At 38.4% G+C, this 20,505-nt stretch overlaps 2 protein-coding genes across 3 annotated transcripts in view; both read right to left on the bottom strand.

Annotated features, from left to right (window-relative positions):
* The window catches only part of LOC140363303 (rho GTPase-activating protein 20-like), a 40,790-nt gene extending 32,713 nt beyond the window's left edge, over positions 1–8,077 (bottom strand). Inside the window, exons 1-2 of the mRNA XM_072449796.1 lie at positions 7,815–8,077; positions 4,326–4,411 (exon numbers count right to left, since the gene is read on the bottom strand). Of these exons, the coding sequence (XP_072305897.1) occupies positions 4,326–4,411; positions 7,815–7,877 (149 nt within the window). The 5' untranslated portion in view covers positions 7,878–8,077. The remainder of the gene's footprint in view (positions 1–4,325; positions 4,412–7,814) is intronic.
* Positions 8,078–10,612: 2,535 nt separating this feature from the next.
* On the bottom strand, positions 10,613–18,021 carry pspc1 (paraspeckle component 1). 2 transcript variants are annotated; one of them, XM_072465929.1, is made up of 10 exons: positions 17,504–18,021; positions 16,869–17,018; positions 16,235–16,386; positions 15,654–15,749; positions 15,240–15,436; positions 14,699–14,783; positions 13,752–13,860; positions 12,377–12,434; positions 11,996–12,126; positions 10,613–11,359 (listed from the first exon to the last, which is right to left on the bottom strand). In XM_072465929.1, exons 1-10 carry the CDS (start codon positions 17,900–17,902, stop codon positions 11,192–11,194), a joined length of 1,545 nt encoding a protein of 514 aa, XP_072322030.1. In that variant the 5' UTR covers positions 17,903–18,021; the 3' UTR covers positions 10,613–11,191. The 2 variants fall into 2 exon arrangements, with proteins under 2 accessions (XP_072322030.1, XP_072322032.1); XM_072465931.1 differs by having other exon boundaries at positions 11,996–12,096.
* Positions 18,022–20,505: the final 2,484 nt, after the last annotated feature.

Here is a 20,505-nt window from a genome sequence, read left to right as displayed (position 1 = left end):
ACAGCTCCACGGCACAGAGACCGTAGCACTTAAAATCAAAATATGGATAAGTTTTGATGCCCCGCTTGTGTAGATGATTTTCCCCAAATATGAACTTGATCGAGCTATCGCCCTAGGAGGAGTTCGTTAAAGTGTGAAGCGTAAAAATGTGGTCATTTTAGAGATTTCGCTGTTTTCCCATTTCTGACATATATTTGCGGGTCCGCCACACAAAGACGGTAGCACTTAGAATATAAATATGGATAAGTTTTGATGCCCCGCTTGTGTAGATGATATTCTCCAAATATGAACTTGATCGGACAATCGCCCTAGGAGGAGTTTGTTAAAGTGTGAAGCGTAAAAATGTGGTGATTTGAGCGATTCTACGATTTTCTCATAAGGATAACATGGGATGTTTCTGTCATCGCTACGGTTACGCCGTACAAAATATGACTTTGGCTCTCATACTTGTATGATCAGGATGGCAAATTAGAATTTTGTGCAAAATATCATGTCATTTGGAAAAACTCTATTGTTTATAGGCTACTCTGAAGGCCAAATAGTCAGAATTCTGGGAAACGTTTGCGGCTCCGTCGCACAGAGACCGTAAAAGTTATCCTTAAAATTTGGATAACTTTAGATGCCCCACTTGTCTAGAGGACGTACACCGATTTTGAGGTTGGTGGGCAAAACGCACTAGGAGGAGTTCGTTAAAGTGTGAAACATAAAAATGTGGTAATTTGAGAGATTTTGTGGTTTTCCCATAGGGATAACATGGGATGTTTCTGTCATCGCTACGACTACGCCGTAAAAATTAAGGCATTTGTCTGATTGGCTTTTGTGATCGGGACGGCAAAATAGAATTTTGGGTAAAGTTTAGACAATTTTGGTAAAACTAATTTTTGACCTTCAATGTTAATTTAAAGGTCACTCTGTAGGGGGCGCTATCGCGGCCATTTCAATTTTGTCAGCCTAAACTGGTCCAAACTAGAAAGTTTAACAACTGATTAAAATTTGGTCCTAATGGGACTTGTTTTGATCAAATGGGAGCAATTTTTAGATCTGCAATATTCCAAAATAAGTTGTCCAACTTTGCGGCTGCGCCTCACACAGACCGTAAAAGGTATCTCAAAAAATTGGATAACTTTAGATGCCCCACTTGTCCAGAGGACGTCCGCCGATTTTGAAGTCGGTGGGCAAAACGCCCTAGGAGGAGTTCATCAAAGTTTGACGTGAACAAAATGGCTAACACAGCGTGTTTTCATTTTCAAAGGAAGATGGCGGCCATAGGGTAAATCTGGGGGCGTGGCCACAATAATATTTTTTTTTTGTCCTCACGAGAGGAATGTGTGTTCCAAATTTCGTAGCTCTACGACAAAGTTGACCTCGGGGCGTCTCCCATAGGCGCAATGTATTTTTACTTTTGTCGGTGGCGCTGTCGCGCCATTTTTTAACGGGGGGTCAAATTAGAGTTCAAAGCGATGAAGAACAAGAAAAATAATAATAAATATAGCCGCAAGCGGCAATGATCGGCCCTCGCCACGCCGCCGCCACACCGCCGCCACGCCGCAAGAGGAGGGGGCGCTAACGCGCCCCAATTGTCCTTTTATTACGCCTACTGCTGAATCTGTGACGCTGTCACATCTTCTCCCCTTTGTTTTACCATCAAAAAGCTATTTTATTTTGAATTCTTGGCAAAATGTGCGGCTTTGCCGCACAGACACCCTGACTCTTTGAATGAAAATGTGGATAACTTTTGATGGTCCACCCCTGAAGATGAGTCCCACCAAATTTCAGGTTAATAGGGCTGACGCCCTGGGAGGAGTTTGTGAAAGTCTAAAGTGTAAACATGTTCTGGCGATTTCCCCATTGGAATAACGTAGCCCATTCACAAATTCACAAACTAGTTCTGTCATAGCAGGAGTAAGTATGCATGATCCATGCCTTCGGCATGGGCTAGTTCACTGTACTTGCTTACTACTTCGGCAGCGTTGCGGGAGCAATAGGCCCTCCGCCCTGCTGGGGCTCGGGCCTAATAATATTCCGATGCGAAAACAATGTTTCCCATTTTCCAAATATCATAAACTATACATTTTCGGAAAGCGCTCGCGCTTTCCTACCTCATGGTGTGGGTCCCTGGTCACTGACGGGTACTTTCGTTAATTTTAAGTGGGCTCCGCCCACTTTGTGTTTTTGGCCCTCTATACAGTAATAATGTTCAATTTTTGCATTACATGCTTATATGCACGGAACATGCAAGAGATGGGGAACGTATTCGTGAGCTACTTAGCGCAAATGAGTCTCAATGTAAAGTGCTTGTTTAGTGCGCACTTTTGCACGGGCTTCGCCCGTTTACAACGGTAATGTTCCATTTTCCTACTACTAATTAGTATGCACGGGGCGTGCGTGAGTGGAGGAGTGCGTTAGTGAGTGTTTGGAAGTGGGCGAGCGCTTCGCGCTCGATTTCGTGCGCACTACGTGCGCACTTTCGCAGCCGTGCTTTGCAAGGCCTTACGAGATTAATAGGCCTCTTGCCAGCTTGTGGCGCTCGGGCCTAATAAGAACAATCCCTGGTTCTGTCCAGACATCGCTGCATTATCTCGAGAGCATGACAAAGCCCGAGCAGAAGCCAAGGAAACCAAATCAACAGTAAATTGGCAGCAGTTTTATCATTAGCGCAATAAATATCAATCAGCTTGATGACAAAAAAATATATTTGTGATGTGTTTAATCATAACTTTGCTGACTCTGGAAATATCTTTGATGCTGCTGCTCCATCTGTTGCTGTTTCCCCAAAGTATGAGAATAGACCTGATGATCAAGTATTTCCCCTTAAGCCCTTTACACAGTATGAAGTATTAAATATTCTGCTCTCTATAGATCCAAAAAAGTCCACTGGAGCTGACACCCTCGAACCTAGGTTACTTTTGTTATCAACCCCACTAACAATAAATTGTTTAACTCGTGTTTTTAATCTCACAATTCACCCTTTTGCACAAAGAAGGCCAGAAAAATGATTTGATTAATTTCTGTCCAATCTCAAAGCTATCCTGCCTAGCAAACCTCTTGGAGAAGCTAATAAGTAAGCAGGTGCCTGCTTGGATAATCATGAAGAATGTGCTGCTGTTTTTGTTGATTTGTTAAAGTCACTGGATCACTGGATTCTCTTGGATCTTCTGTATCCTATTGGGTTTGATGCAAATTCTAAAAAATGGTTTGCAGATTACTTCACAAATGATGCCTGCGTAAATTCAGCCTGGAAGACCTAACTCCATGCATCTACGTCAAGGCCACCATGGAAGGACCCCTCTCCCCAGCGCCATCATTGCACTCAAGCGGCGCCCGCCTGTTTGTCTGTGAGAGTCAGATCCCTCACTTCACCATGGACTCTCCCAGGTTTCTGCGCTTATCCCAAAGAGGTTATGCAGTTTTTCCCGGCCAAGAAGGAGGGTGAAAGGTCAGGGGCGTCTGTACCATGGCCCTCTCACCTGCTCCTCATCCCCAATCAACGCTCTCAGTTACTCCTCCCCGCTCCAATCAGCACCAGGCTGTCGCATTTAAGCCCTCAGACAGATGGCTCGGCCGCTCAAACCGTACTGCGACCCACCACCTGCCCAGCTCCTCCTCTGCATTCCCCTCATCCTCTACCTTCTCTTCACATCCACCACCACCAGTCTCCAGGCTCCGGGGGGAGACATCTAATACAAATAGATCATGGAGTGCCCATGATCGCAACGTCTTCCGCCGGAGTCTGAGTGCCAAATAACTCGCGAATAAAGCTTGCTCAACAGTCCATTCTCGTGGTCTCTTTGTCTCTCCAGGGTGAAATAGAGCTGAAGCCGTTTCTGCTGATGGCTTTCAATCTGAAATATCGAAGTGTTCCTCAAGGCTCTCCCCTTGGACCACTGTTATTTAAAATGTATATAAACTCAATTAGGCATAATCTAAAACACAGTAGCATCCACTTGTATACAGATGATTTTATTTTAATGATTTAAAGTCACTGGTCAAGGACTACCTACAGTGCAGATGCACTTGTTTTATATAATTTTATCTCATATTGTATGTAAAAATGTGTTTTTATGTATTGGTTAATTTTATTGAATGTGTATTGTATTGTATTGTATTGTGTTTTAGTTTCCTGAATTGTTGTGTTTTAACAGGGTACCCTTGAAAAAGAGAACTTTTCTCATTGGGTTTTCCCTGTATAAATAAGTTAAAAGAATGAATGAAATACAATGACCAAGTATGTTCACAGAAAGGCATTTAGCCAATTCAAAATGTGAACATTCACTGTTTTTTTTTCAGTTCAAACTGAATAATAAAGTTGGAATATGTTTTCATACCTGGACAGAGTCTTGGACCTGGTCAGGGCTTTGGTGATGACCAGAGAAGGAGCAGACTGACGCCGGTAACTCTGAGACTTCATCCTCTGAAATAAAATAAAACATAGCATTCAATTTCTTACAAGTAAATGTTGTTTAAAATGTATAAGACTATCATTATGTATAAGACTATCAATTAAACAGACGGTCGACACTTGTTTCCACTCTATCCAAAGTAAACTGCATTGCCTTTTGGTCTTGGGGGAAGGAACTTCTAGTGTTGGGTGAATGTGTAAGTGTTGTGTTAGTGTGGATATTTGAGAGGCCATTGGTGCAGAAAGACAGCCACATCTCAATCTGTCCTAGGGCAGCTGTGGAAGGGCCCTAAACCACCAATAACACAATCACACAAACAAGATAGGAGAAGGGTCATGAAATGTTATGGGGAATATCCCTAATATTCATGCTCAACAGCAGAAGGAAACAACATCCACAAGGAAAAACTACCTAAAACAAAAGAATAATTCTAATAAAACTGGCAAATACAACACTTTGAACACTGAACAAAGGTAATTAACCATATTTCTGCACTTGTAAGAGTTGACAATAAGTATAAACCAAAATATATCAAAAAAAGAAAAATCAATTTGTGTCCTTATTTGGAACTTTACACAACATGTTTTTTGCAACTTTATTTATTATTAGCGATGGGTTCTATATTAAAAAATACATATCTTCAAAACAACATTCACTATAAACTTGTTATCAATATTTCAGTAATCTTCACCTTTATTGTGCGCTTTACTTCGCAAACACTTTTTCTACAATACTTCATATAAAAGGCATTTACAGACACATTTGAGCAGATTTAGAAAGGATTGTCCTAATATCGTCTGAGTATTTGGATAATGAATTGATGTCAAAATCACCCCCTGCTACAATTTTTTTTAAACTTTGGGCACTTTCTCATACAAATATAATTGATAAAGGAATGCATGCTCGTTTTACAATCTGAAAACTTTCTTTATAGAATATATAGTTTTGGTGTCCGCAACAGCCTGAGTGTGAGAAACCCTGAAGATCGATGAGTTCCTTCTGATACACTGGATGTCCTCCAACATTCCTCTGGTTCATTTCTGATTAAATCAAACTCTGTCTGGTTTTGGAGGCCGCTCGAAGTCAGGCTAATGTAATGAATGTACTGGACATACAGACTACAGGCTTGTATAACTAGGACTTCTGTAAACATGACGCCATAAGTAAAGTATATAGAGATGAAAGGAGAGGTTTTGGGCCATTGGATTAAAATATTAAACATCCTCCTTTCACAGTAAAATTAATTAAAGGTTCACTGTGTGACTTTTCTGGTAGAGTATATGTGACCTCCTTAGAGATGTTATTGCTTTTCCACAATATGGCACTAAACACATCTCCACACAAGCAGGTGGTGCCAAGTTACAGGTCCAATCTGTGGAGTGGCGACCCCGCTAATGAAACAAAAACGTCCCCTGTGAAAAAAAATGCTGGATAGATTTGTTTAATGCCATACTCTGGAAGATTTAAGGCAAAGAAATAACATCTTAATTGAGATGAACGGATGGCGAGTTGAATTATTTATGTTTTTTTTCGCTATGCAAACAATAGGATCATAAATCATTGCACAATTTGTAGATTGTTATATAAATAAATAAATGCGTTTCATCAGTGTTCATTTTTTACTGTAATTGAGTATCGGTCCCTCACTCACAGCACAGCCCTATTACGAAGTTTGTTTTAATCTAATAGTAACAGGATTACTGAGAGTGTGAGGCCTGACAAATAAGCATTATGTAACCACAGCTACTGCATTGTACAAAAGATTAATCCACATTTAAGTACAGCTGTTGAGACAATACATTATATTTTACCTTTTATGGCGTGCATATAGCAATTAACCATAACATTATGACCAATAACTTATGCAACACACTTTTTACTCCTATAGAATATGTTTCTCTCATAACTTGGAGTGAAAGATGGAGGAATACATTTTAATTACCACTTGAAAGGTTAGCAAATAGCACAAAGACCTGCAATTACAATGACCTCTGCACAGAACCAAATGATCCTGTCTCCATGGGGTCTTATTCTGCATTAAAAATGGCAGTGATGCAGTTTAGACCTTGACAAAAATCTTGTATTAGTTTAGCAGTTCATATTTCAGTCTTCACTCAAATGTTAAAGATTCTGTTTTAATGTGTGTTTTGTGACCCAATTCCTTTCCTTCTTTTTTTAAACTAATCACAACAAAAATTATACAAATTAATGCCATTACAGTGTTTTCAAAATGGTCACTTTTACTCATTGTGCGTCGCCTGTCACTGGTTTACCACTGGCCCACTTTTGATGGACACTGACCACTGCAGACCAGAAACACTAAATGATCCAGTGGTCTTCACAAACTTGCCTAAATCCACAGCCGAGTCCACAATCGAGTCCAGTGTCTTTCTAACTTGCTACAATTAACCTTGAAATTGGCAAATAAATGTGTTTATATAGGTGATACTTTAACCACACTGTCCACTCTATGAACTAATCAAATATATTCTTTTTGACCTGAATACACTTGAAAAGACGCACTTATCCAGATTTATGCGCGCCTACATATTTTTGACGTTTCACAATGTAATATTATTGATTCTACCAGGGTCACAGTTGGGTGATACATTCCTAAGACTTGAGCGTCACAATGTTAGCTTTCAGGGCTAGAAATAAACACAAGATTATGCAAAAAAATTTAAAGATTGTTCTCATAATCTTATACAAAGCCTTTGTATTTTTTAATTAATTTGGGATATTTTGGGCTGGTCCAGTGTCAGTGAAGTATATTTCTATAGCTCTAAATTTAGTAGTGGTCGTAGTACTAGTAGTTTTTCTAGTAGTAGTATTAGTACCGGCACCACTCCTTTTCAGTAATTTTATACTTTTCATACCTCGTGTTGTAGATTTTCTGCAATTATTTTTTGTAGTTTTGGCTTAATATTTTTGTTGTTGCAAATGTACCTATAATATAGGTAAATTTATTACAAAAAAATATTAAAAATCTGCATAATGTATATGAAAGACAGCAATTTATAGTGGTATTGATTGTAGCAGCAGTAACTTTCTTTTTCAGTATCGAATGGTTGAAACCGAGTTGTCATTTATTGCAATAGTAAATAAAAAAAATGGACAGAAGACGTGTAGAAAATTACAAAACTGTACGGATCACACAATTCTTGAGTTGTTGACCATCTTGAACTCCGCTTTGACCCCTAGCTCCAAGTTAACAACATCAACTCATTTAAATGTCTTGCCCTTTTCCGCCGCGGTTCAAACAGTCGGCAAAGCACGAAATGTTTCTGGGAAAACAGCGCGCATTTGAACAGAAAGACACCAAATCCAGACTTTCGCATTTCCTTTGCCATGATTTCAAGAAAACTACCATAAGAAAAAACAAAATAATAACAACAACATGTATAAACGTGTTACCTTTTTATTGTCCTGTTGTGCTGCTGCTCGGTTGGAGTTGTTCGCTTGTTGTTGAGGAGACATGGTCCATTCACCGTGCGTCCGTCCGCAGGTGATGCCCGGCGTGAAGGGTCTCCACCGGCACAATCCCGGAACGCGACACCATCTTAACACAAGGTTATAGTTGCTTTTAGAAAAATAATGTCCCGATTTGCAAAGTGTCTCGTTTCAAGCCGATTTGCAGTTGCTCTCACCATCCGCGACTTTCTCCGCTCTGGATAAGCGTCTCTCGCGCGCGCGCCTTTACGCGTCTTTACGCACAGGACGTAGGCGGCGCCAGAGCGCAGAAAGGCACAGCCACTGCACCATTCATCATACCAGATTACATATGCATAGAAGGGGGATTTAGAATATGAATACATATGTAGTAGCAGTTGTAGCCAAATAGTCATTTTCAGGCCAATATTTCACTACTAAACTAAAGTAGATGAAGGCAAGGCAAGTTTATTTGTAGAGCACATTTCATACACAAGGCAATTCAAAGTGCTTCACAGCAGGAAAAATGCATTCAAATCACAAAGAAATTACAGAAACAGAAATACAATAAAATTAACTAAATTAAAAATGATCAATCCAACTGATTTTCTAAACTAATAAAATCACAAACAAAAGAGAAGAGTGCAAAGAAAAAATCCTTTCAGTCATATGCTCAGCTAAACAAAACTGTTTTTAGCTTAGATTTGAACATTGTCAGAGTAGAAGCCTGTCTCACATCTTCAGGAAGAATGTTCCAGATTTTAGCTGCATAAAACTGAAACACAGATTCCCCATGTTTTATCCTGACTCTGGGCACCAGCAGGAGGCCGGTCCCTGAGGTCCTCAGAGTCCGAGATGGTTCATATGGCACTAACATATCAAAGATGTACTTTGGTGCTAGGCCATGGAGAGACTTGTACACAAGCAGAGCTGCTTTAAAGTCTATTCTCTGAGCCACAGGAGCCAGTGCAGAGACCTGAGAACAGGACTAATGTGATCATACTTCCTGGTTCTAGTCAGGACCCGAGCAGCAGCGTTCTGGATGTACTACAGCTGTTTTACAGCTCGTTTGGAGAGACCAGTGAGCAGGCCGTTACAGTAGTCTAATCTACTGGAGACAAACGCATGGATAAGTCTCTCTAAATCTGGTTTTGACACTATATTTTTGATTTTGGCAATGTTTTTTAGATGGTAAAAAGCTGCTGATGTTATTGATTTGACGTGGCTATTAAAGTTCAAGTCTGAGTCCATTATTACCCCCAGATTTCTAATTTGGTTTGTAGGTTTTAGAGCGAGACTCCAGAGTCTCGCTCTTTGTTTCTGTGGGCCAAAAACGATTATTTCAGTCTTGTCTGAGTTCAGTTGGAGAAAGTTGTTTTGCATCCACAAACTGATCTGTTGGATGCAGTGACAGAGTGAATCTACTGGTCCATAGTCACCTGCCGATAGTGAAACATAGATCTGAGTGTCGTCTGCATCATTGTGATAGGACACATTTTCACTGCGTATCAACTGACCTAACGGCAGCATGTAGAGGTTGAACAGAAGGGGACCCAGGACTGACCCTTGGGGCACTCCACAGGTCAGGGTCATGTGGTCTGAGACACAGCTACCAATTTCAACAAACAGATGAAGTACCTGAATAGCGTACATTTATGCACAGAGGACATGCGAACTACTACTGCTACAACTACCACTACTGTAGCACATACATAAATAATAAAATAAGCTTAATGAGATTCAAAAGGATACAAGGGATTCCTATTGATCCAGGGATTGGTTCAATGGCAATTCTTTTAGTAACGTGTATAGCAGTGAAGACCTACTTACCATCTAATCTAATGTTTTTTTTAAAAAATCTCAGATTCAGTGCCATTTTCCTATGCACCACAAACATATTTAGATCTAAAAGGACAAACTTGATTAAATATTATTGGGTTAATAGGTTGTTGCTGGAGGCAAAGTCTAAAAGCACCAGTGTCTCTGGGAGAGACAGGAAAAGTGTAAATAGGCCATGAGGTTAGCACAAAGGCTAGTGTGGATACAGGATCTTTTAAAGGCGCACTCCACCCTAACTTTTCAGGTGGGGGACCCGCGTCTCTGTGGAGATGTTATTGATTTTCTTAAACGTTAACATACATCTGGCATTTATTTCAGTAGATGTTGCAGTTTATTTATTTAAAAATAGCTTGATAAAACTTTCACACTTACTATGACACGTCTCTCCTCAGAGCCAACTTGTAACTTTAAGTGTCTTGCCCAAGGAGACCAAGACAGAACCCATTGGAAGTAGTGTCAGCCCAGGTGTGCCAGTGCCACAGTTAGGAAACTACGGGTCCATCTGCACCCTAACCTCAGGCCAGAGGGGTTAGGATAGACTCATGACCTCTTTTTATAAGAGTAAGTATTGACAATGTGTAGATTATTTTTAATTTCCCCAAAACCCATTCTTAGTTCAGAGAGTAAAGTGTGTCATAAACTGGGCTAAAGAAGAAGGAGGCCAGAGAATCATGGAGAAGATTCAATCCCCAAATTGGACACAATCAGCCTGTTATTAAAATCGGGTTCATTTCAATAATTACTTTCTGAGTAGGTTTTGAACTGCCGTGGGCGCCGACCTTGAAAAAAAATAAATAAATAGATATACTGTATTTGTGGAAGGACTGAAAACCAGGCTCAATCTATCATTTGGACAAAAAAAAAAAACACTGGTAGCAGCATAACAAACACATCCACACTTTTGACAATTGAAAAAAAAAAAAATCTATAAAGATTACCAGTAGTTAATTTACAATAAATCTTTTAATCCCGTGAAACACTGTATATGGGGTCCTATGACTTTTCACATAATTGTATAGAATTGTATATACAGAGCAGCATTATGAAATTGTGCTGTTACCTTTAAAACGGCTATATTACATTATTCCATTGTAAAATAAAGTAATTAGTTACTTTTGAGCCAGTACCAAACCTGGATAAACATAGGTTTACGTCCGGGAGGGCATATTATGTAAAAACATAAGCCAAATTCATTGCAGTTTGTACACACAAGACACCAAATAGACAGACATATTTAGTTATTTGCAAAGACCTGCATTACCTGATATTAATAGCAGCCTTTGCTATTTGCTCATTGTAACCATTCAAATTGCAATTTTGATTCAGCCACAATTAATCTTGTAGCCCTCTAAAACATTTACATTTTTGCCTTAGGATTCACAGTAACAGATTCACTTGGTAAAATTAGCTATGATTACCACACCAAGGCACCAAATAAATAAGTAAAAAATATTCAAGATAAAAGCAACATAATACAAAAATAGCAACCCTCTTGGTAATGTTTGTGAATGATTTTGATGAAGTTAAAATCTTCTTCTCTTATTGTTCGGGCCATCAAACCCTCCTCTGATGGGGCCGCTATAGGCCTGAGACTGGCCCATCTGAGCGCCCAGAGGAGAGGGCTGCTGCGGAGGCTGTTTGGAGGGGTCCAGGTCCGGGCGGATCCCCATTGAACCGGGCTGGGGGTACCTCTGCAAGTAGAAGTACAACGTATTTGGTTATTTGTTTTGACATTAAATGGTAAGAGATGGAGTAGTGGAGGTAAATAAATTAGATAGTGCCTTTGCTGTTTTAAAATGGTTTCACCAGAATTTAACCAGATTTTATTTCACTATAAAATGTATTCATACACACTAAGCACATTGTAACAAACATTGTTGCATGTAATTGTGCGTTACAATGCAATAGGTCCTTTACATCTGCATGAAGAGTTTATTAGTAGTTGTAGTAGCAGTATTCTTTGTGTTAGTTTTATTTTTTGTTTAGTGACTAGTACTGGTGAAAACGCCATTTAAATGACAATTCTGAGTAAATTTTCTTTTTGTCCAAATAAAAATAAAAAATGCATTTCTTCCAATAAGGAGAGCATTTGTTCTTGTGTATCCATGGGTTCCATCTTTGGACAATGTGATTTCATTGACAACTCTAAATTGTCTCTAGTGAATAAATGTGAGAGTGAATGGTTGTCTGTGTGTCTATGTGTCTGTGTTAACCCTGTGATCGAGCAGGGATCAGTCCTTCGACCTTCAGGTTGGTGAACTGAGCCACTTCCTCCAATAAAATACCATAATTAATTCACTACATTTTTAAATATTAGGATACATTACCATTGCTCCGTTCTCAGCCCCCATAACTGGACTCATATTAGCAGCTGCTTCTGGACTGATCGCTGCTGGTCTCATCCCCATCATCTGCGGGTGGTTGGCTCCTGAACCCACAGCAGCTTGGTTAAAGCATTCTACACAGAATGCAAGAGCAGACTTTATGCTATGGCTATTAAACATATGAACAAGGGAGCAAAGAGATCAGCCAATCACAATATACTATAGTAAAATCTTCTAATTAGAGTTTACAGGTGAATTGCAGTCCACTACTCGGCCACTACTACTAAGAATAATACATGAAAAAATGAGATGGAGAAAAGTGAATTACATTAGAAAGGTTTTGTTGTAAAAAGGCACATCTATTTAATTTAACAATGTCCATACCTCCCATGTTGCCGGATCCACGTTGGCCTATGTCGCCTGCTCTCATCTCCTGCTCCCTCTGCTGAAACAAATTAAACAGAAAATGCTGATTCATGTATTAGAATTGTTATTAGAATTGTATACGAACTTGTTGAGCAGCAATTTATCATATTGTGCCATTATTATTTTATATTATATTATGCTTGTATTTTATCAAATACATTTTATCCATACATGTATATTATACTGAAATCTTTTTTCTTAGCTTTGCATTTAATCCCCTAAACTGAATTACAGTTGGATTAGTTCACTCAAATATATAAGATACTCGACATCCCCACAGAAAAATGCATTGTTCAGTTTCTAATCCTAAAAATATATATAGCATATTACGCACCAGCCAAAATATGCATAATAGAGAAGAAAAAAAACAAATATATACGTCGTACTGGACTCTCATTTTTGGGGGACGGACACAGACGTTCACAGAGGCACATTACCCTCACCGGACCGGCAGCTCCACACTCATTCGGTACCATCGACAAGATAGAGTTACGCCAAGAATTAACTATCAATACTGGAGCACAACAACATGGTGAATAGGTGTACGTATGCTAACGTAACATTCTGCTACATGAGGCACAGACAATGAACTGTCGTAAGTGTCTGGTATGTTAACGTAACATATTAACATTATTCAGATAACTATAGCATAAAGAACATGCTAACAAGTTTACCAAAGCATCAGTATTACTACAAAATCTCTAAATCCATTGAATCTTCTTCCTCAGTGTCACTTCTAAACAGCAGTCCCCAACAGTGTTCTTCAACACCAGACAAAATCACCTGCATCGACATCGAGTTCAGTTTACAGTTGTGCGCTGAAGAGAAAGCTGCGTTTATACCTCAAACATCGTCCTTGTTGAAGACTTTGGTCCTGTTCTAGTCCTGGTTTAATTCCAGGATTAGCCTTGGTTTAGTCCCAATTTTGGCAGTGTTTTGACTATTTTACTTGTACATACATTACTGCACTTGTTACTCTGCACAATTAATCACAACCTCAGTGTCACTTCTAAACAACTCCACAAAACCCAGAGGTAGAGGAAGTACCTCTTCTTCTGCATCGCTTAGAGCGTCACTTTAGAGCCCTCTTGTGGCTGTCATGTGAAATGCGGTTGCCAGTGTGAAAATAACGAAAAACATCACAAATATGTCTCTTCAGAGAATAAGTCACACCCGGCCAAAACTATGTAAAAGTGGAAAATACAGTATCTATCTGAACTATATTCAAGTCATGGAAATTGTTCATTTGCTTGCGAACTTAGCGCCTTCTTATTATAAGGACATTTTACCAAACATAGCTCAAGTTTAGAGATTGTGTTGTGGCCTAACTCACTCCCTCTATGTTGGGATAGTTGGGTCTCTGCTCTGCTGGTCGCCTCTGCTCCTCCTGCTCTCTGTGTTTCATCATCTCATCCTCTCTGCGTCTTCTCTCTTCCTCATGTCTGCAACAAAGAAATCCACACATTATTAACTATACTCGTTATTCTCTACAGTATAGTAAAAAACAATAAAGGGCAGTGCAATTAATCACATAAACCAAGAATGAGATTTAGTTATACAGATAACCCTCTGTCCGTAAAAGCAAAATTCAGACCTTTGGGAGAAATGTTACTATTTTTGTGTAAAATGTCACTGATTAAAAAAGTCTGTCTTGTTTTAAAGGACACTTGCAAAATTGACTTTTAACCATGTTCTAACATTGTTCCCTCATCAAAAACATACCTAGAGTAGTTTGATGAATCCTGGTTAGAAAATCCTATCCCCCTCTGAGTGTCAAAAACACTGACTCTCCTAACTGGCGTTCTCTCGATCTGTGACGTGGCTTTTAGAATCTTCTCTGCTGTTTTTAAGTCCATAAATCATCACCAGACTCATTCTGTGAATTTCTCCTATCTAATCACGGGCATTACAACTGCGTGCAGAGACCAGGAAATGAGAGGCCAGCTTGAAACATGCGTTGAAATGTTTATATTAAAACTTTGTGTAATTCCCTCTTCTGCAGTCAATAGATGACTCCAAAACTCAGCTAGTCCAGTGGCAAACAGCAGAGATCCAAATGTAATTTTGTTTGTTATAAACACGTTTTTTTAAAGATGGGATGCCAAACTAAAAAGGTACTCAAGAGCATGTTTAAAGTTTAAGAACAATACAAAGAATGCATTATTATAATTAAAGTCAATCAATCAATCAATCAATCACTTTATTTGTTTACTCTGCCAAGTATATACCCAAAACAGTTTTTGGAAATTGAATCAAAGTTTTATATTTAATGTAATGCACCTCATCTCTATCTGCTTTCTTCTTTGGAGTTCCTGATTCCGAAGCTCTTCTAACCGTCTCAGCTCCTCTTGGCGCCTCATTAGATCTAGAAAAAAAGAAAAATGTTTTATAGATACAAGTTGGATGCTACTGAATAGAAAAAGATGTGTTAAAGGTACTGTATGGAGAGTTTTTTTTACTTGAAGTAATACATGTTAAAATGAAATACTGAAAGTGGTTTATTAGTCAGTATGCAAACATGATGTACAAGTTTTTTATGTTTACATGCTGTGTTTTGGTTCTCTCAAGTCGATTATCCAATCAGTAAGCACAAATAAGCTCCCCACTTTGGGTTGCCAGATCCTATGACTAAAACCAGTTTGTACTGAACCCAAAGGGCCTCTATGAAATGAGAGTATATGATGACAGCTAATGGCATCCCTGGTTTTGTTGTAATTCTAATGCAATTATATGTTATATAAAAAGAGGTAACATCAAATTGTGCAAGATTAACAAACAATATATACAGTATGTGTCATTTTGGCAGGTTTACCATACATACCTTGCCTCATTAGCATGAGCTGGTGTTCGTGTTTGGCAGCCTCCAGCTCTTGCTCTAGTTTATCTTTGGCTTCGCGGATGTTTTTAGCCACCTGCTCTTTCTGCAGCTTCTCCATCTCCTCCAGGGCTCTCCACCGCGATGCATACTCAAACTCAAATGTCCCCGGCTGGGCGAACCGAGGATGCTGCTCCCGCTCTCTGACAATCAAAATAAACATTTCAGAAAAATGCCATTCTGTAGAATATTTTAAACAAAGCAATAACATTTCCATGGAGACAAGCAGGTAAGGGACCCTCCACCTCAAGTCTACTGAACTAATTACCCATTCCACTAAAACCACAATGACGATTTAGGTTTTAATGTCAACGCAATCCTTGTATATTTCTTTTTCAAACAGATTTTAGAACTACTTACTTATAGTATCTTGGAGTCTTGAGCAGAATCTTTTCAGAAAGTCCATCATCTTCGTCAAACTGTTCTGACGGCTCTACAATTACTGGGCAAGGAGTGCTGCATTAAATAAAAATAGAAATGATCACTTAACAACTTTTGTTTAGGAAAAATGTAATCATTATATATGTAGCAATGGCCAAACGTCATGGTGGTGTTATTATGATATTAGATATATATTGCAAAATTAGAACAGGTTCAAGGTATTTTTGTCTTCTTGAGTGCAATAAGTAATGCCATATTTTACAAGGTGAAACATAAAAACTATATTTTAGCCTCTGTTATGTAGCACTTTGAGATTCCATTGGAATGTAAAGTGCATTACAAATAAAATGTATTATTATCTAAATAAACATGTTGTTTGCAAGGAGCATAAATCTTGATCTACATTCCCTTTACTTCTTTTTACCTTTTTATGTTGCTGCAACAAAGCCACACATTTTAAACAGTAGGAGATTCTCTCCAACATTGTCAAGCCCATCTTCATAAACCTTTTATACATTTTCACTATTATTACATCAAGGAAACTAAATAAAATTACTAACTTTGTCAACAGAAGGGCTCCTTCTGTGCACCTCTCCAAAGCCTTACGAGCTGCCACTTTGTTCGCAAACTCAATTAAACCTTTCCCTGTCGGTCGTCCTCTATCGTCTGTGATCACGATTGTCCTCTCCACCGGCCCAAATTGAGAAAAAGCCTGTGGAGAGAGATTTTGCATTATTTTTAAAGATGAACATTAAATTGGATTTTATTATTTTGCACTCTCCTAATGTTGGTACCATTGACAAGTATGACATTGAAAATACCTTGGATTTATATTGCACCTTTCAAAACAGTCTAGGATTTTTGTTAATTATTGTATATGTTCACTCTCCACACTTGGTCGTATTAAGCTACTTTTTAGCTACAGCTGCTCTGGGTCTGACTGTTGAAAATATGGCAGCCAAATACCAACCTATGCCAACAGCCTCTGCCATCCCCCCTCACATATCACACAAATGATGCACTGATTAGTCCAACGTTAGTCAGGTTTAGTCTATGAATCACAACAGCTCAATAGCACAAGTTAGTTTGGACTTGTCAGAGTCTCCAAACAAAAACAAATTACAAACGTCCCAAAAGTTTGATCAGAAATGGCTGATTGTAATGAAACACATCAAATATGAATTTTAAATGTACCTGTTCTAGAAGCTCATTGGTCACAATAGGAAGCAGGTTTCGGACTTTAAGTGTTGCTCCATGTGAAGCCAAACGGACTCTAATCGGGCGATTATTTAGAAGAGTCCCATCAAGTTCAGCTTTGGCAATTTCAGCAAGAATTCTGGTCTCCTGAAAAACGAGAAAGAACTGATTAATAATACGTGTTTTTGAACTTAAATCAAGCAGAAAACATAATTGATGAAAGTAAAACAGTGAATGTCATACAGTGGAACATTCCAGGCAAACAAATTATCGCCACCACAGACATTGTCTGACTTCATCGCCACCACAGACATTGTTGATTCATTTCTCCCTGTGGCCCTCAGAGGCAACTGTTGTTGTGATTTTGGGCCTTACAAAAATAAATTGATTTGATGATTTGATTTGATCTCCAATGACAGAGAAGTTACATAGTTAACCTATAAAACATTTTTGGTACAGAAATATTAAGAAGTTGTCTAGTTTGAAATGGGTGGGTTGGCCAATCACTGCCTACAATGTAGTGTAGAAATCAATATATTAGTCGCCCCTACTAAGTAGTGTGATTTAAATCACAATATCAATTGATATTTCGCCACTAACTACCATTTATTAGAACTGAATTAACTACTCACCAATCGTAGTAATCCAAATCCCCTTTCTCTGTTTATGAAAACCTCTTCAGTTTTGCCATATTTTGCAAAGAGTTGAATTAAATCCTCTTCGTGAATATCTGGCGGAATATTGGCCACGTACAGCCTCGATCTTTGCGTAAAAGTTTTTTCCCCAGGTTTCCTGAAACAACTCATATCGAAAGTCATTTCTTTCGGTCCCTCGTCAGCATTGGCTTCTTCCTCCCCGGTGGAACCCTCGTCTTGCTCTGCAGCCGATGGAGAGGGCTGCTTAGGCGGGTTGTCTTTGTTCGCCGCATCGGGCTGCTCCGGAGGGGAGTCGGTCTTCGCCTCCTCTGCAGCTGGATGAGGTGAAGCGCAGGTCGGGCTGCTCGCATCAGGCGTATTCCGATTAGACATCATTGACTTAAATTTCTATACTGATAAAATAGGTTCAAATACTTTTGTTTTTAGGGAAAGGGGGCTGGGTTGCACCTGCAGAACTCGTAGTGCACAACATTAGCTTGAAAAATGGTACAAGATGCGCACGCAGTTTTGGTTCATCTTCGTGGGATTTAAAATTATAAATGTGACCCACAGCGACATCTACAGGTACGATCTTAACACTACAACGTCAACTGCGTTATTTACTGTAAAGCAGTTTATTACTTTAATTTGGATTTAAGAATACAATATATTTAATTTTGTGATTGATTTGTTTTGTTACAGAATTTATTTCCCATTTATGAAATGTTGATTACAAATGGTAGTTAAATTCAAATTTAAATAACACACTCAACTGAAAGGCAAAAGAGTCTCCTTTTAACTTTAGAGTAACACATTTGTTACGCTTCATCTTCTGGTTTCTCATCGACATGTTCTGGTTCTCCTCCTTCTGTGTTGAAATAATGGATCTTTTCAGTAATATCACTTCGCTCGGAAATGGCTTGATCATCAACTTTAGTTTCGCTGAGACAATTGTGCATCCTGAGTTTGTGTAGCTTGTCAAACCCTTTCCCGCATTCCAAACAAACATGAGGCATTATCTCAAAGTGCTTTCTGAGATGGATGGTAAGTTCATCTGAGAATCTAAACAGTTTATCACAAATTTCACAATCGTACGGTTTATCAGCGTGAATTAAGATGTGCTTTTTGGCGTTATGTTTCCAGGCAAAAGTCTTGGAGCAAAAATCACAAGCATATGGCCGTTCTCCGTGTATGCGCAGGTGTTGTCTTAAACCGCGCGGAGAGGAGAAGTTCTTGCCACACTTGCCAAACATTGCAAAAGTAGATCTTTCAATGTTACTTCTGGAAAAAGACAAAATTAAGTATTAGAAAAAAGAACAACACAATTGGAATTGACAAAGTGAAATTATAAGCAGGCTAGGCAGTGACACATATTATTAGGGCTGTGCAATTAATTTAACTTCATCATAGATTCAGCAGATTTATCTTAATTTCTAATGGTCGATGGTCAGTTTATTTTTAATTGAGAGCTCCATGTTCAATCTTCTGTTACTAAAAGCATCAGAGGAATACAGTTTAAATAAATGATCTGTATTGAATCACATAGATTTCAAGTTAGTCTTGTTTACGTTCAGGAAATGAATATTAAAAGCAATGTTCATTTGGTTTTAGTAAGAAAAGAAAAGAAAAAAAGTGATCGATCACAATTAATCACTTATTTAAAAAAATATAAAACTAATTTAGTAACTGTTGATAATAATAATCATTATCTGGTCTGTATTGAGACTCCAAAACCTGCCATGAGCGGAGAGAAGAGGTTTATGACTCCGGTAAAGAAGTATAAACATCACTCTTTGGTAAACATCTCATTACCTTTTGAGATTCAAACAACTATATGATTCATCAAAATACTAACCGATAAGCAAAATAAAATGTCTAGTTTGTTAAAATGTTATATTATTGATCTTGTATTTATTTCTACAGCCATAAATGTATACATTTCTTTATTTACATTTTAATTATATTTTTTGGTGCTCAGATGGGCCACTTGAGTCTATGACATACTTTGATGGCCATTTATTACAAGCATTAAAAAGAGTAAAACATAGACAGCTTAGAGCATGGATCTATCATATTATTGGCTTAAAGACATAAACGACATTCTAGCTTTTCTTGCTAACTGTCATCATAACTTTAACACTGAACCTGTGCTGACTTTTCTAACTGAATTTACTCGTTTAACAAACTTTTTTTTACGATGTGTACTTGCTGCAAATGAGTCCTCACAGCTCATCATCCAAAATATGATCAAACTTACCAGAAACAGGTATTGTAGATAAATGTGGTGGAGGGAAAACCCCTCTTGCTTTGATTGATCTTCTTCTTTTTGGCTGGAAACAATCAACAGCGCCGCCTCCACTAGTAAGAGTACTACATTTATAAATGATCCACATTGTTTATTTAGATATAGACATAAGTACGAATACAGTCTTTACATATAACAAACATTATTTTGGGCAAAGCTCAATAGGTTACGTTCACGTTCTAGAATGTGATGATATGTCATGATAAAATGTTATGAAAGAAATATCCAAAATAGAAATCCACAAAATTTTAACCTTATTATTATTTGTTTGGAATTGGTTCCGACTTCAAGCCGTATGATTAATTTATTTTTATTGTATTTATGTTTTTATGAACAAACAAAACAATGTTATACCAGCAGGTGGCAGTATATCTTTCTTAATGGATTGAGTGGTCGTGAATCTCTCAGATGCGGAAACAGTCCAAGCCGTTTATGTGTCATCTTTATATGGGACAAATATTATACAATGCAAGCTTCCTCGTCCATAATAACGATCTTATTTCTTCCGTCTTCGAGGCAGCAGGTCACTGCATTAGCCTCTCATTGACCATCATTTGAGTAAACAAAGCCTCGTGTCTGCAGGTAATGCTAAAGCTACAGTCATGCTGCTGCTATGATTTCAATTTCAACCACTTCTGCATAAAGTAGTTGCCAAAAGGTATTGTATTTGTAGAAAAGTAGTAATAATTGCAAT

This window comes from Eucyclogobius newberryi, unplaced genomic scaffold (assembly GCF_026437365.1).
Source record: "Eucyclogobius newberryi isolate DKJ021-1_F unplaced genomic scaffold, fEucNew1.0.hap1 SCAF_1, whole genome shotgun sequence".
In the NCBI taxonomy this organism is placed as follows: Eukaryota; Metazoa; Chordata; class Actinopteri; order Gobiiformes; family Gobiidae; genus Eucyclogobius; species Eucyclogobius newberryi.
Note: the sequence above shows the minus strand (reverse complement) of the source record. Positions and strands in the feature narration are given on the sequence as shown.

Bases quoted from the DNA above. Each gene is read 5' to 3' on its own strand.
- pspc1 (XM_072465929.1), bottom strand. From the start codon at position 17,902: ATGATGTCTAATCGGAATACGCCTGATGCGAGCAGCCCGACCTGCGCT. The intron at 15,750-16,234 runs GTTAGTAATTTT...TATTTAATGCAG, and splicing joins GGAGCCCTTCTGTTGACAAA to CACTCCTTGCCCAGTAATTG. The intron at 12,127-12,376 runs GTATGGACATTG...CATTCTGTGTAG, and splicing joins TGGATCCGGCAACATGGGAG to AATGCTTTAACCAAGCTGCT.